This window comes from Cynoglossus semilaevis, chromosome 11, assembly GCF_000523025.1.
Source record: "Cynoglossus semilaevis isolate Cse_v1.0 chromosome 11, Cse_v1.0, whole genome shotgun sequence".
Lineage (NCBI taxonomy): Eukaryota > Metazoa > Chordata > Actinopteri > Pleuronectiformes > Cynoglossidae > Cynoglossus > Cynoglossus semilaevis.
Genome location: NC_024317.1, coordinates 8,305,889 through 8,322,937, shown reverse-complemented (window position 1 = coordinate 8,322,937; position 17,049 = coordinate 8,305,889). Strand labels below are relative to the sequence as shown.

General features: G+C 38.4%; 1 protein-coding gene across 2 annotated transcripts; it reads left to right on the top strand.

The window, feature by feature from the left end:
- The first annotated feature begins 243 nt into the window (after positions 1-243).
- sdc4 (syndecan 4) lies at positions 244-15,512 on the top strand. Of its 2 annotated transcripts, none has more exons than XM_008320373.3 (5): positions 244-565; positions 11,168-11,369; positions 11,456-11,499; positions 11,945-12,137; positions 12,343-15,512. In XM_008320373.3, exons 1-5 carry the CDS (start codon positions 509-511, stop codon positions 12,492-12,494), a joined length of 648 nt encoding a protein of 215 aa, XP_008318595.1. In that variant the 5' UTR covers positions 244-508; the 3' UTR covers positions 12,495-15,512. The 2 variants fall into 2 exon arrangements, with proteins under 2 accessions (XP_008318595.1, XP_008318596.1); XM_008320374.3 differs by having other exon boundaries at positions 245-565; positions 11,171-11,369.
- Positions 15,513-17,049: the final 1,537 nt, after the last annotated feature.

Here is a 17,049-nt window from a genome sequence, read left to right as displayed (position 1 = left end):
TCAACTGGTCTCTGTCGAAATTATAAATGTATATTTATATCCAAGAATTCTTTATTTATTTGTGCGCTTATTATTATTTTGTGTGTGTGTGTGAAAAATGTTGGCCTGTTCCGGGGGGCGTAGCTACCTTGTAGCTGCGCGGATTTACGGTAAGTTATGAAGAGGACGAAAGTACATACGTCACCGTGTTGCTCGACCCTGATTGGCGAAGAGTTTGGGAGGATATATAGAGAGGCATTCACCAGGTTTTCCAGGATTTAGAGGAGCTGACGCCACGGGGAAAGAACTAGTGAATCTGTTGTGAAGCGATAGGAGCAATACGGACCAAGAGTAAAACATCTTTGTTGGACCATACAGTACTTGTGGACCTGAAACACTGAATCTAGCTAAAGACTTTTCACTGTGGCCTTTTTTTTGTAATTAAATCGTTGTAAAACTAAACTAAGTCAGCTGGTCGATATCGACTTGTTTTGTATTTTCCTGTATTTTTGAGTTCAGTCGGATAACCATGCTGCTGCACCTTTGCCTCATTCTTTTCCTCTCTGCCTCCGTTTTCTCAGAGTCGGTAAGTAGAACGACGAGCGAATGTTTCATATTCACGTTTACAGAAATATATTCTGTGAATTCAACTAATTTGTTTCGTCAATTCACAAGGTTACTTGCTTCTCCAAGCTAGTAATTAGCTTTGATTTAACGACCTAATGTTCCGGTGTTAAACTTTTTAAAATCGACAAAAAAATACACAGTACATATACGAGTACATTCCAAGCGTGGTTATTGCTACGTGTAGTTGTGTAGTTAGCCAGCTATCTTACTCTCAGTGTGAGTGAACTGCGGGTGTGTGTGTGTGTGTCAGTCTTCCGGGAAGAGAGTGGCACTGAGGCAACTGCCATTATCCGGGATAAGGCCCAGACTGGGAAGTTACTTTTACTGGATGTGATGATCCGACTACAGACTCAGCGGTGTGTTTTGGGGTCAATATTGATCTGATTTTTCTGATGATTATAAATTATCTAGGTGCACCTTTGCCACGAGCTGACATCTTCGTTTAATACAGAGCTTTTGCCCGAGGTTTTCAAACTTGTGGTCAGGTTCAATAATGTAAACAAACCAACGGCCAGTCTTTCCTGCCGTGTTTTTATGACATTGCAATTAAGTACAAAAGAAATTTTTGAAAAGTAAAACGTTACATTGTTGGCTACATTTAATGTTTTGTTTGACAAAAAAAAGATTGCTTAAGATAGAAAAACAAGATAAATATGTACCCCACTATTAAAGTATTGGTAGAATACCACAGACATTTTGTTTAAGGAAGCTGATTCTTTGATACAATTGGTCATTAAATAGCGCAAAATGTCAGATAAGACATTATCACAGACCACATTTAACCTATCTGTGCTACAGTAAATACCATCACTAAGTTACTCCCCCCGTCTGATCAAACAATCTTAGCAAGGCCAATCCAAAAGCAAATGGCTCATTTCCACAGTGAGATTGTACAGAAACATTTTTGGCAGCTGTATAAAGAGCTGTCCCTTGGATTAGAAAAATTAAGAACCTATTATAGAAGAGCTTTATAAAAGGTCTACTGTTTAATGATAGTAATTTACATTGACAAACTATACATTAGATCCTGAAGGCTCTGACAGCTCATTATGGCACTGTTGTGAAACCTCAGGTAAGACTTTGTTCTTTGAAGTGTTTAGTTTTCAACACTCCTTCCATGATTCACAGAATACTTATTATAAGATCATTTTAAATACAGTGCGATGTGACTTCATGTTAAAAGAATGCGGGTGCAGGGGACTGAGGTTATAGCATGCATTTATAAATGTTATTTCATCAAGCCTTTGTTGTTTGTTTTTTTACTCAGCAGTTCACTGGTTTGATGTGCTGTAATTGTTTGTTTTTAGGGTGGACCCTCTCTGTCCTTATGCTTGTATTTTTCTGCTTGTCTTGGGCCTTTTTATATTAACATAACACTAATTTAGTCTATTGATGTTTAAAGTTAAAACTTTGTTTTTTTATGTCATCACGACTTTGTCCACTTACTTACAATAATGGAACACCAGAGGCAAATATTTTCTAGTACTTTGACCTGCACTTGAAACTTGGAGTGTTCGTGTGTGATCGCATGTTTGTGGTTTGGCTGGACTGAAATGAGACGGTGAAAGTACAAGTAAATTATAAAACATTAAACTACCTTGTAACCATTACTGTTGTTTCCAAATAAGGAGAAAATGTTTTATTCTGTTAACACTTTCGTTGAATGGAAAATGTGTTTGCATGTGTGTTTGCATGTGCATCATGGCCCAACAAAGCAGGTAACAAAGTTTTCTACATTTGCGTTTATACATTTCCTTTTTTTTTGTTTCACTTATGTGAATAAAAAATGATTGTCTCGATTGATAGACCTTGGTTAAACTTTCACATAAGACAGGTTACATGTTTATTTTTTCATGTACCAATGACTGCATCCATTATACTGCCAGAGAGCTAATAATGACAAATGACACAATGTCTTGTTTAACTTTGACACTGAATAGTTTATCTGACCCCTTCTGGCTGTTTTTTTTTTAGGAGCTGCTAGAGCAGATCATCTTTTCTTCTTTCACTTTAATGCTTGCCTCCTTTTCTGTTTAGCCAGAGAATATAATGTTGCTTTTACTATGAAGATGAATCACCTTAGTGTAAACGCACATACAAATATCCCATTGCATCGTCTGGACACCTGGCTTCTTACTGGGACAGTCACAAAACTAACAAGAGCATTTGTTACACCCCAGCCACACACTCTACACACCCAATGAGTCCAGTTGTTCAGTCCAGATGGTTACAAAGCGGGCCACTTGGTCTGTGTACATGTCTGACACATGTAGATGACTGACTGTGTCAGTAGAGTTATTCCAACCATGAGTGTCCCCATGAGTGACACACAGAGACCATTCCTGCCTTCTCATGATACTAATCCCAGATAGTTGGAATGGGGATGAACTTCTTTGGCCTTCATTTTCATATCTCTCCTAGCATGTTGCCGCCATCATTACACTCAGCGCCCAGCTTCCCTTTACAATCTGTAAAATTCCTCACAGGCCTGTCTTTTCTGCTTGCTCACTCTGCCTCATCTTGTTGTCCACAATCCCCTGTCCTCTAGCCTTCTCACTCCTTTTTTTGATTTTCCCCTCTGGAATGTGACCTTTGGTGACCTTGACCGGCCCTCATTGGGATTGTGCACACTTGAAGGGATCTCAATAGGGTCCTGGGGCCTTTTTATGTGGGACATGGCTTTCCTCTAGCCTGGCGTAGCAACACCTACAGTTTTCCCACCAAAGTATGCGTTTGTTCCTTCTTGTTCCCTAAACCAAATTTTCACCTCACCAGTTTTCTACATCTCAGGTCTACAGCCTGTGGTTTTCTACTATTCACCACTGTGTTTAGTTGTCATTCTTTTCTCTACTTTTTTTTACTAGTCTTTGATGGATACTTAGCCTCTGAGCTATGACAATTCTGCCCCCACTCTTCCCAGCCCTTTATTCTATTCACTCGCTAAGGTCATTATTGGAATGTGGGTTTGGCTTCCCCAGCTAATCGATAATAATGTTGAGCTACCTGACAATAGAACATACCCTGAATGCATAAAGGGCTTTTGGGGGAGCTACAGGAATGTTTGGAATGTTTTAATCCTTGAACTGATATAACATTTTTGCCAGTTTCTTTTTTTGTTTTCTGAGCTATTGAGACTGAAAGAAAAAGATTATGTCAAATGATTGAATTTTCTTTAACTTTTCACCACTTTCACTTTTTAATCACTTTCTTTTTATCAGTTTCTAATAAGCTACTCTTTTATCACATCACAATAGACAGAGACCTGTCGTTGTGTGGTCTTTTAATTACCGAGATAAAGAAAAGACTTTTCAGTTGTCATCAAAGCAGGTTAAACTACTAAGTGTGCCTGTGGTAACAACAATAGCTAATCATAGTTTTAAAATAATCCTCTTTGTCCTAAAGTTAATCCATGGTGCAACGCCAAATGCCAGCTTGTTTCCCTGGAACCATGGATACATGTCCATTTGTTATATCTTGTTGGAATGTCACCACTTAAATTTACCCCCAAATGATTTGCACGAGAATGTGCTATGTGTTTTTTTTTTTTTTTTTTTTTTTTTTTTTTTTTTTAAGGGAAGTTTTTCTGTCTTCTGCATGATGGTGTGCAGTGACTGAAAGCCTGTGTGGTAAAAAGAAGCAGGAAGGGCAAGAGGGAGCATGATAAATAGTATCACTAGGATGTAATAGTGGTTCCTGCATTGCTGTCCGCTGGTCTATAAAATCCCTTTTGGTCATGGAATGTTGGCACAGAGATAGGAGGTTTTTGTCCATTCTGCCTCTGATGGAGAGCACTCGAGAATCTGACTCCCTCTCTCTTACTCACTCCCTCGCCCTCATTCAACCACTACAGTTTCTGGCAGTTGTTCACTCCTGGCAGAAGTAGACCATAAAACCTTGTTTAGCTGGTTGAAATATCCCTCATTTCATACTACTTTTTTGGACTTATTGTGCAAGTCTACGGTCTTGATTTAATTTGTATTTTTTCCACATAATTTATTTAATGTCTGTAGTGTAGTGTAATGTGATGGCTTCAAATGCAAGATCTTAATAAGTAAGCTGGATATTTTTGATTATCCACCTATCCATGTTTAGTTTTTCCTTGTATGTAGCGCAGATTTGATTTCGAGGCATTCACATGAGGGACTGATATGTAGGTAGGTTTTATGTTCTATATAGTTCTATACACGAAAAACAAGAAATGGATGGTGTGCTTAAAAACTACTCATCTTGCAATATTGTCCAATATACTGAATCTTTCTATAATCCTTTTTTAATATATATTGCATTGGCATTGGATCATACTTTTAAATTTATATTATGTTATTACATATCTGTAAATTCAGGAGTTATTATTCTTTCAAGGTCTTCATTCTTGGTGTAGCCTGACCTTTCATAGTCTATTGGTGAATCATTAAAAGAAACAGTGACAAAAGACTGTCTTTGGTTTCAGACAGAAAGCGTAATGGTACACCTGACCAGCAACTTCTATTTAAGTGTTATAAATACCCATCATACCATGCCTTTTCTACCTATTTGATTTAAATTCACAGCAACCATAGAACATACCTGTTTCCTTATACTGCCAATTTTAAAAATGGGTAAGACATGATGCCTTTTTTTAAAGCAAGTTGTAAGTTTTAGCCCTAATTGAAATCTGTGACCTGTATTTCACAGATTTATTTGTCACAAATCCAGTTTATTTAACCAAATAATAATCTTAAGACTTTTTGAATTAGTCTTCTACAGGTGTGCATACAGACACATTTCAACTTGTGCTTTTTTTTGTCTCTAAAGCCTGGGAAATGTTCAGAGTAATGCGACCGTTTTTTCCCCACCATCTCCCCTGTGGTCAAGAAGAAAAGCTGCTGTGGCTTTGTGGTAGACATAGATAAATATAGAGGGCCGTGGCAGAACATGGAATATGATCCTTGCTGTGTTTCCATTGGGAAACATATCAAGCCAAGCCCAGAGGGGCAACGTTTGATGTCGCTTCTGTAACCTCTGCTATCCCACTATACACTGTCAGACTGATAGATTGTTGTTCCAACCCTGAAGCCAGACTGTTAGCTGCCCCTGCACTTCATCAGTGCTCCTCAAGCTACACAGATGTATCTGACTTTTTTTTTTTACAACCCAACAATGGGGGAGGCATCAAATGTAATAAAAAAAGGCACTGCTGCAGCCCAGGGGCTCGACTTTATAGAATATGTTCATGGGCTTAGTTTGGTCTGGTTGCTGTCACAGAACAATCATCATTTTCTACTTGAAACCGTAACAGCCAACATTTTTGCTCCACACAAAAAGTTTTTTCGCAACTACTGCGTCTGTTATTGCGATGAATTACCTGTAAATAAAATTGTGGCATAAAATGAACTGCTATATAAAAGCTTTTGTATTTGTGACCATACTGTGAAAGGAAATTCAAAACAGTCGTGGTGTTTTGCTTTTTTCCAATATGGTGGGTATATGCTATACTGTCTCAGGGCACGTGATTGTGTGCATGTATTTGTGAGCATAGCTCAGTGAGTGGTTGAGTCTGTTACAGTTTTTAAACCCTAATGTCAGCAACTGAGGCTCTTTCAAATCTCCATAATTCAGCTGTGACTAAATTGTGGTAAAGTGGTTCTTATTTATGCTCAATTTTTAAACACAGGCCAATTTGTCTTGTAGAAATATTTCCTGTTTCCCCTCCTTTTTTCATTATTTCCTGGCTACTGTTGTTTTCAGAGCAGAGATAATTCATTTGAAGCTGACCTTAGTTTGTTGGGGTGTGGTTGCCTTGATGCAGGGCAACGATACATTTGCCTTGGGACTGACATGAAAGTATCTGAAGATGGTTAAGAACAAAGGGCATTAACAAGTCTTGGTTTATATATCAGTCTGTGTGGCCTCAGGGTATCATATTATTTTCCTTCTTGGATATGATATTGTCAGGATGAAATACAACATCCTGAAGATGTGGGTTAAAATGTTGTTAGTGAAAGAGTTACTGTGACCAATAAAGGCCAATATTCTGGGGCCATGAACATGCCCTCGGGTTGTGCGCATCAAAACCCAATTAGTCTTATCGCTGGAGACCTACAGGCACTGTCTACTGCACCACTGCTGCATCTTATCTCACATGCTCAGGAAATGAACAGTCAAAGAATGAAGTTAGGGCTGAAGCAATGGATATTTTTCTGACTGCTTGTATTTGAGATTGAGAAAATCTAATCATTATGATCTGTTTAGAAGTCAGCTGTTTTTACTTTAAGAAAAACATCAGTAGAAATCATTACATGCAGTAACACTTTAGGTTTGTTAAAACTTAACAAAACCTTTTTTAATATTTAAACAAAGTACAAGGCAATATATCATATCACTGTGATCCCACTAGGTGGGTGGGTCTGCAGCATTGAAAAAGTGCAGTATTGCTCTCTGCTGATCGCGCTACTTTTTAAATGACCTCGGACCTTGTATTTCAGTGTTCCCTATCACATCACTAAGCATATCAACCTCTAATGGTATAACCACAGTAAACCACCATGACTAAATTCAACCTCTAGCTGTAGATTTTGGTACAGTTTGTTATTCTGAACCAACAAGGTGCAGATATATATATATATACATATATATATATATATATTTGAATCTACTGTGACTTCTGGTTTAACATAGTGCTGGAAAAGGCTGCTATAGATAGAGCAAGCATTGGTAAAAGGAATCTAACGCTTGACTGTTGGAGTGAGAGGCAAAGGTGATAGTGTGTTAAAATTAGTTGAAAATAGATTGAAGGATCAAAGTTGTTTATGGTGGATCAGTTGTATGATTTCCAAAAAATACCAAAGCTGGTGAGCTTCTTGGTTGGATGTGATCTCTGGCAGAGTTCAAGAATCCATCTTAGAAGCAGATCAGGCAACACAATACAATGTGTAAAGCCCACTGGCTCAGATATCACTACGCAGGGGGTGGGAAGGTGTTGGAAAAACTTGTTGCATCAAGAGAAAAACTAAAAAATTAACTCAGATATTTCCACTCCAAGTAGCTCCAAGAAAATATATATATTTTTTAAAACAATATGCCAAAGATTTGGTATTTTGCATGATCAGGGGATATTTGATATGACAAAGATAAATGGGAACAGGTGTAGCTTTGCTTTTGCTTTTTGCCTTTTCATAACTTTGCTCCTCCTCCACGCGACTGCGTGAAAAGACCAGATGCCTCTGTCTGTGTCGGCAGATGGAAGAATTGTTTCCCTGGTTTAATGAAGAAAGGCTGCCAGAGGCTTATCCCCCGGTTACCTTGGTCATTGATATGCTTTTGAGGCCTCCACTGGCTTTGTTTGCTGTCAAAAGAAGGAACAGAGCTGAAGGCTGTGTGGCGGGTGTCTTGACAGACAACCTTTCAGCAACTTGACAATTGAGGAGTTTGCAAGTTTGGGACCTCCATGCAGAGATGGACAGGAAGACAAGAGCATGTGAGCGGACCAGGGTGAAGAGTAATGGAACAGGAAATGACCCCTTTTTATTATGTTCACAGCTGGATTTTCTGAATCTGATGTCAAGTTATAAGGCAGAAAAATGCTTTTTTTTTTTTATTAATGTGTGAAATTATTTGATTGCTTTAGAGTTGTGCTTATCAGATAATGTTGAATGGTGGCCTATTATTGAAGGATCGTGTATTTTATTAACTTACATGTAGTGCAGTGTTTTTTCATTGTGTTAATTGCAAAGTTTCTGGAGTGCAAACTGGTTGTATGGTCAGATGGGATGATGTGTAAGTCACATGGCTCCTCTGCAGACACCACATGGTGTAATGGGCTCCACAATTAAAAGAGATTTCATTGCACAAAGAGAAGCTTTGTTTGGCCTGCACCTGTGTGGTCAACCGTGGGCTTCTGGTGAAAAGGTCAGCTTGGATTCTTTGTCTGATATTCAAGTAAGCAATGTAGTGTTTGGTCCCATTTTGCAATCAGACCATGCTGTGTTGTAATACCAAGTAACATATTTTACAGCGTTGCTTCACTGTGATTCTTGGTTTCGCTCGATTTCTCCATTAACTCCATCTGTTTGGCTTCGGCCCACATCCGCCACACTGGGCAGAAACACGAGGACAAAATGGTGTTTGGGTCTTAAGTAGCTCTCAGAATGGCTGACAAACATTGTGGTTCACCACCCTGAAGCGAAGGGTGTGGGTCACTTTGTGTTTCAGCTTGAGGGGATGGTAAGCATTAGCTGCAGCCACGTCTTCCTGTGTGTTTACTGTACACAAAGGTATTTTAATGTGCCCTCAGACTGATTGGTGTTCCAGGATCTCTGATGCTTTGTGGTTTTTCTTTATGCCACCCTGCCTTTCTATCTAACGCATGAAAGTGACATCAGCCTTGAAGTTTTAAAATCACTTTAAAGACATAAAAATTACTTTGTGGATCACGTGTAACAAACGTTGTGAGAGGAAGTCCAGGTCAAAGCATTCACAAGTCTTGAAAATCAAAGGGATTGGCAGGATTATGGGTGGAGCTGTGTGAAAACGTTCACTAGTGGGTATCATCAGGAGTTTTTGTGTCTGCATTGTCTTGCTTTGACACATTGTTTTGTTGCTGAAATTCCTTTCCTGTTCAGTGGTTGTCTCTTTAATGATTGACCACACTGCCCTCTGTGAATTTTGCTGGAATGTTGCAATCTATAAACTTGAAAAAGACTTCCTTAAACAGAGTCCTAGTCGTCCCCTTATTGTTTTTACGGTGAGGATAAAAGAGCGTAACTGTTAACATTGCAGTAAGTGGTAGTAAAGTAGCTCAGAGAAGGATATGGGCTAGCTAAATGGTAGTAACTTAAGACTCCTGAATATGTCTACAAATGTTTAAGAATAGCTTAAGGGGTCGCATTGAATAAACCAATTTCCTCTGGGATATATTTAGGATGTCCCAGTATAGTTTGAGGCAACTTCTATTCTGAGGTTTTTAAATAGAATAGATTTTTTTAAGAGAAATTAGTTAAAACTTTACCCTTAATTGCTGCTAGCACCTTCCAGTTGTTCATGTATACATTTAATTATCAGGTTTTGTCGGTAGTTTTGTCTGCAAAATGTTCTTTCACCTTTTTTTCCACTCAACTCTGTTTTTTCTTTCTTTTCCTTCTTCACTGAATGGGCATTGAACTAATCCTGAGTTAAGTCAATATAAAGGTCCCCAAGCAGCACTGATTTTCATATTTGCTCGGTTATGTAATAGTTGGGTTACACATCCACACAGTCCAGCCAGGCTGGTCAGGCGCTGCACATTTCTGACCTGTTTGTACAACAAAGACGCAGCAGCTCACATCAGCCTGCAGCTTTTTTAATAAGTGCTGATGTGAGGCTCAACCCCCAGGCTGTGAATCCGTCCTTGTCGCAGTCCTGCAATCTGGAACAAACTGAACCGGTTTTGGGTGGGCAGATTGAAATATGATCTCAATCAGTTTTGCATCATAGGACTTCAAAGTGTAAAATAAATTAGAAGTAGTCAACTTTCAACATAAGTCTGAAATGTACCGAAGTCGTAGAATGGATGTTTGGTTGTTTTTTTCTGCTATAATTACAACTTAGTGTGAGTTATAACATTAAGTTAGGAAGTCACTAGGAAGACTCACATGGAAGTAATTGGAAGCATTTATGACATCAACACAAATTAGTGACTGTGCCTATGTGTGTGCGTTGCTGTGGGACATCCGGGCGTGTGCTATGTTCCACTTGTGGTCAGTGATTTTTCTCAGTAAATAAAGGTTTAATTCATGTGAAGGGGAAAGAAAACAAAGTTGCTGGTCTCATTGCTGTTGCTGGTCTCATTGCTGTTGTTGGTCTCACTGCTTTAAATCTTTATTACCATCAAGAAACAGTGGAATAGATTTAAATGGTTTTGTTTGTTTTTTTATAGCTGTGATGTGAAATGCTTTATTTAACCTTTGAGTTGAAGTTCCATCCATTCTTTGCTGGAAAACCAAATGGTAATCTCATCATTGAAGTGTAAATAAAGGTATTGACCAATGACTTTGAGACTTGAGCCTTTCTCTTGTTCTTGGCCACTCTTCTGTTTGGGCTTTAAATGCTGATGAATTGTTTGTTTGTAATAAGCTGGTGGGGTGTGGAGGAGGGGTGTGTGTGTTGGAAATACTATTCACATTGCTGACTTTGCAAATGGGCAATCAAATTAACTGTACTGTTATTATTAAAGGTGGCTGAAGTGTTTTCATTGTGTTACAATCTACAGTGTTTAGAGTCACAGACGACCGCCCTTTAAACCCCACAGGGAGCTTTTCCAAGAAGTGCTATTATGCATGTAACAACTTCTTTAAAACAGTGTACATGTTTAACAAAGACTGAAAATAAAGCTGCCGGGCAGCAGAATGGGAACACAAGTTTAAAATCACATGGAAGATTCAACTTGGTGAAAGATCACTGTAAAAAGCACAGAAGAAATAGAGTTGGGTTGGGGTCAATGAATCCTCAAACAAAACTGGTTATCAATCATTATTGCTCATGGTTATAGTTGTAAACTTTGCCGGGCTCATCAGTTCTGACCACTGCTTTGCCTTTGTTGTCCCAGCAGGTCCGCGAGACGGAGACATGGATGCCCATGAAGACCACACAGGCGGTCGCTATGGATGAACACCACGTTCGTCTGGAGTCTTCAGGTGACTTTGACTTTATTGATGAAAGGTACGATGACGTTGATGATGAAGATGATGATGAGGATGACTACTACGATGAAGACGAATATGAAGAGTTTTCTGGGTCTGGAGAAGGAGGTTGGTGTCTGAAGTATATCCAGTGCAGTTTGAATTCTACACTTATTTTATTTATTTATTTTAATTGTAATTTTTTTTTTTCACAGAGACAATTGAAGTCCCTAAACGACCATCTCCGCCACCAATGCAGGTAAGAATAAGAATGCAGTATTTGAATAAAGATTTATTATTTTATATAAGAGGAATTCTTAGAGTAATGAAAAATGTTAAGGAGCAAGATAATTCCTCTAATGCCTCAAAATGGTAAAAAAAAATGACCCAGACATTTTGGTATCTCTTCTGAGAAATGGAATGTTTTGTACTGGCAGCCAACAAGTTCTTATATGGTGGAGTCAAACTCCAAGGCCACCAGACAGTCTCCAGGCCTTTTATAGTTCTTGAATTCTGTGCTAAGGATGCTTATAATTTCTAGTACTGGTTACTAGCAGTACTTCACTAAAGGATTTTGAATTTATTCATCCTCAAAATCCTGTGCTAATGGTTTGGCCTCATTTAGCCTAAATATAGTTGTTGATTTAGGTGATTTAATTATTCACACATCAGTGTATTGACTCATCACACTTTTTAATCCTCAGCCCGACATCATTGACAATAAGATCCCGGAGGTGCGACTTCCGACACGACCAACTGTCAACGAGATAGAAATTGTCCAAAATAGCAACGAAATCCCTCTGCTGAGGAAGGAGAGCAGCGAGGAGTTTCCCGCCAATGTCCTGATGGCGCACGCCAGTGATGACAGCATCTTTAATAAAACAGAGGTCCTCGCAGGTCAGTGTCTTTCCATAGAATTTTTTTATTTTTTAAAAGAAAGACAAATCACATAGCCAATAAGTAAAGTCAAATAAAAAAAAAAACGTTGTCACATTGTCATTTTTATGTTGAAACATCTGAAAGGGTTTCTACAGCTACAGATGAACACAGGTCTGCAGACAGACAACTTATTTGTTGCACTCTGTTCTGCTATCCTCCTCAGCTCTGATCGCTGGCTGTGCCGTCGGCCTGATGTTCGCTGTCCTCCTCATCCTGCTCCTCATCTACCGCATGAAGAAGAAGGATGAGGGCAGTTACGACCTGGGCAAGAAGCCCATCTACAAGAAGGCGCCAACCACAGAGATCTATGCATAGACTTCGCCAGTTTTCTGCCCCACCTTCTCTTCACCTGCAAACACAAACCCACCTCCTGACTTCCTGAACCAATCAGGGCAAGTTCCTGACCTCACAGGGACTCATCACCCCTCCCCCCCTTCCTTCCTCCTCGTCCTCCTCACTCATCTTCTGACTGGACAGTGGAGTGACACCCAGTTACCTAGAGAGAAGCCTGTTAACAGATAACCCATGGACTATTACCACCTGGTTGGTGCTTTCTTAGCCAAACAGATGCTTTGTTGGTCTTCTTTTTAATCAAAGAAAGTAAAGGAGCAACAGGAGTGGAGCGGCGAAACACTGTCGCTGTGTTTATTTGTTTTTGTCCCCAAGAGAAAAAAAAATCAAGAACACTGAGAAGTTCATGTCTTTTACCTCTTTGTTCTTCCTCCCGCAGTGATAAAAACACTAACACGGTGCAATGATTTATTTTGTCTCAGAATGGTACACAGTAACAGTCCAGTTATTTATTTTCCTTCTCTCTCTCCTCCTGTTTCTCAACCTCTTTGTTGGACTGGAGAAAATAATTTTAAAGTTTTTGTTTTAACAAACTCATTGTAACTCAGAGATTTAAGATTTTCAGGGGTTTTTTTTTCCAATTAAAGATAAAGGAAAAAAATGAGCTAAAAGTTTCTAACATCCGTTTGTAGCTGCTGTCAACAGTCATTGAATAATCTGAGAAGTGATTTGTTCACACGCCGTATTGCAAGACATTTTACCCAACAAGTTAAAAAATGCCAACCTTAAAATTCCTCAGTTTCATTAAAACATGTTCAACTCCAGGGCGTGTTGATTCTCCTCCAGGGGAAAGTCCCGTCGGTCTGGCACGTAGCACCAGATAATCGAGCTAAACTAAAAACATCTGCAAATACTGCATGACCCAGATCTCACTCACACACACACACGGCCTTCTTCTGCTGACAACGCTTCAAAAGAAAGACTTTTTACTACTACAATAATTACCTTTGTGCCTCCAGGGTTTGTTTTCTGTTATTACAGTGAAGTGGAGCTCCTACAGGGTGACACACCTACATTCCAAACTTGGCTCAGTCAGGTGTTGAAGTCACAATGGAAAATGATGAGTTTTGTTTCTTTCAAAATTCTAACAACTGGGGAATCATTGGACATTCTGTCCTGAGACATTTCGGTTTTCTAGAACAATCAAAGCCTTTTCTTTTATTTAAGGCTTCTTGGCAGATTGAGATGTTGCTGCCTCTAGGCAGAGTAGGTTCAGTGGAACGACCGGTAGCACAGCCATGTGACCGGTGCACAGCCATGTGATCAGTCATAGCCTTATGCCATTAGTAATATTTAAACCAATGTCTGCAGCAAGAACATTTTCTTGAAACAATTTCTAAGGATTTTTATTTGTTTGTTTTTGTTTGTTTTTTGCTGTCAACCATCTTCAGGTCTTCCTCATAAATAATTGAACAAGTGCCTGGACTTTAGAGTCACTAGTTCAAAGAGCAGCCAGTACCTGAACCAAGCCAGGATGGTTGGTGCTGCAAACTCTACCCTGATGGTTTCTGTGCTCTTATCCCCAATAGTCCTACCTCTCAAGCAGGGACTTTAAAATCCCAGAACTGTTATTTAGTTCCTGGCAGTGCTATGGGTACAGTGACTACTTCTTGGTACTATTTTCTGCTGTGGGGGAAAAAAACATTTTAGAACTAACTCGGAGTGGTTGAGTTCTGCAGATGTTCTACTCATTTAATCTCATTTTATCTTCTTTGTTTATTCTGCTAAGTTTTTTTTTAACTTGCATATTTGATTTTTTTACAATAAGCTACTCTGACATATTGTGATTTAGTTAAATCTTTATTTCACTCATAGATTTGACAAGCAGCCGTTGAAGCCTCAGCAGCAGAATTAACTATGTTAATATTTCTGAAGCCCTCAGCACACAGACTAGTCTATACATAGTCATTGCAAGATAAAAATAAAAACTATGAAAAAAAAAAAAGAAACTTGGTACTTAGCCACACCCTGGCAACCAGAATAATTACCAAATATTTAAATGCCAAAATGCTTTTTTTTTTTTTTCTCCTTCCCCTCTCTGGTCCCAAAATGGTATCATTTCTGTGATTTACTGTAATTTTTTTTTCTAATACTAACTCGCCTCCTCTCATTGTTCTCCATTGTTTTATTGCTCCTCTGAGTAGATCTTTTTTATATTAATTTAACTGTCAAATTATTTTATTGCCTTCTTTCAGGTTGGGGTGTTTTCCCCCTTTTTAAGCAATTGTATATGTGATTTTTTTTTTTTTTTTTCAAAGTTTTATACACACTAGTTTGAGATTTTCAAAAGCAGGTAGTTTTGAAACTTTTTATTGTAAGAGTTTCTATTATCCTTTTAGACCTATTTTGTTTTTGCTTTTGTATTTATGTTTTTTTTTTTTTTTTTTGTTTGTAGAAGGATTGCTAATGCAGTTGGCGTTGATGTGAATGTTCAGGGGATGTTGTGCTGATGTGTCATGTCGTCTGTAGCAGACCAGGTCTGGATACGTCAGGATGGAGATTTGAAGATGCTAGATAAAAGTCTATGTGTAATCAAGAATGTTCAAGATGAGCCTTATTGATTTCAGACATCAGTGATTTTGGTCAGAATCACTGAAAATGGGTTTCCGGGGAAAAGTAGAGAACAAATCCTGTGTGAACTGTGGACCTAACATCAGTGAAGAAATTGATTTGTTTTCAGTAGATACAGGGACACACGACTGGAAGTGACCCATCCTCAAAGTAAACACTAACTCATGCTGGGCATTTGCTCAAGTTAATCTGTTTATTTTTGGTTTTAACCATTTACTCAGCAAACAGCTGGTAGTCAGCCCCAGGTCTGGACAGCAAGCATAGAGGATATAACATACTTTCTGCTGCTTAATGTCACAAACATCACATGTGAATCAACAGTGGAGTAAAGAAACCAATGACTCATTGGCTTCTGTCTACAGTTTTGACCTATTGGAAATAAAGCTATTTTTATGCACAAAAATGTTTTAAGTATTTGTCCTTGTTTCATTCTTTTACTTCATTTACACTAAATAGTATATTTTCCTAAAGCCATGTGAAGAAAATATTAAACATTTTTCTGTTGTTAAAAAAAACAACAACACCATAATGCTTCTATCCTTGCCGCTGTATAATGATTGGCCTTCTCACTAAAAAAAAACCAAATGTCTCCCAACTTGAACAAAAAGAATGGTTACCTCTGTAGAAAGCCTTTGTTTACTGCACCAGGCTATAAATGACCAATTAAATGTTTTCAGAATTTCCTGTGGAAGACTAGGAAAGGGTTAGGATGGTTCAGTTTTTGGAAGATTAAATTTAGACCAGATCTCATTTTGTGTTCATATTAAAACAAGAGAAATATTGTTGTTTTTGAGAAACAACACAATTGAAGAAAAAAAAATAATTCTGTGCTATAATTCCACACACTTGGTACCTCTGGAACTGTAGACTTTTTCTTATTATAAGACATCATCTGCATTGTAAGCTGAAATCATTATAATATCATCAATGCTGTTGACCTGCTGGTCAGTGAACATTACAATGTATGTTCCATACATACAGTACACTGTGTTTATTTGGTTCAATAACTCATTAGTTCATTTGCTTTGTGTTTTTTTATCTAATAAAAAAGAAAAATCCAATATAACTTCTCAAAAGCCCTTCTCCAACAACATCCAACAACACAGAGAACCTAGTGTCCTCAGGTTTTGTTGCGAGTGTTGTTGACATTCATTCAAGCCAGTGGACAAGCTGAGGCCTGTGAGTGGCTGTGCTGCAGGGAAAAACACACAGGTGATGGCATGACACTTACAAGAACACACACTCACACATTCCATTACTAACACACATTCATACATCATCTTTCACTGTTTTTTCTTTTTTCTTTTTCTTTTACTCAGCACACGTAAACACAGGTCTGTTGGACAGAGAACACTTCTCTACATGTGGGCCTTGGAACTCTTTTGAACCAAATACAAACACTGACTAAATTTAGAGGGTTTCTTTTTTTTCTTTCTTTTTTTAAAAAAGTTTTTATTTTGTTTACCAGCCTGACTAAGCCTGAGGAAACTGAGGACACACCAAATCTGAATCTAAACAGCACACAGCCAGCATGCTAAGCTGGGCTAACGTTAGCTGAGTTAGCTCTGCTGTGAATGCTTTGCTGCTGTAGCAGCTGAATACTCTGAGTGTGTTAGTCCTGCTCACATAGTTAACACTGACACATTGACAAATTATGAATTTAATTTTAATTGATTACATATATATATATGCTACATGCTATATATGAATATAGCATGTAGCATGTAGCATATATGATATGCTATATTCTGCTGCTACCCTTGAAGAATGTTCTTTTGATCAAAAGAATCAGTAAAAGACCACTGATGTGTGTGTGTGTGTTATTCAGAACATTAATGGGAATTTCCAGGACGTGTTGCACCAGGCAGAATCTTAAATCACTCCTCTTTTATCCAAAGAGTGTCTCATTCCGTGGAGTCACCAGCGTTTCAACATTATGCCCTTATCT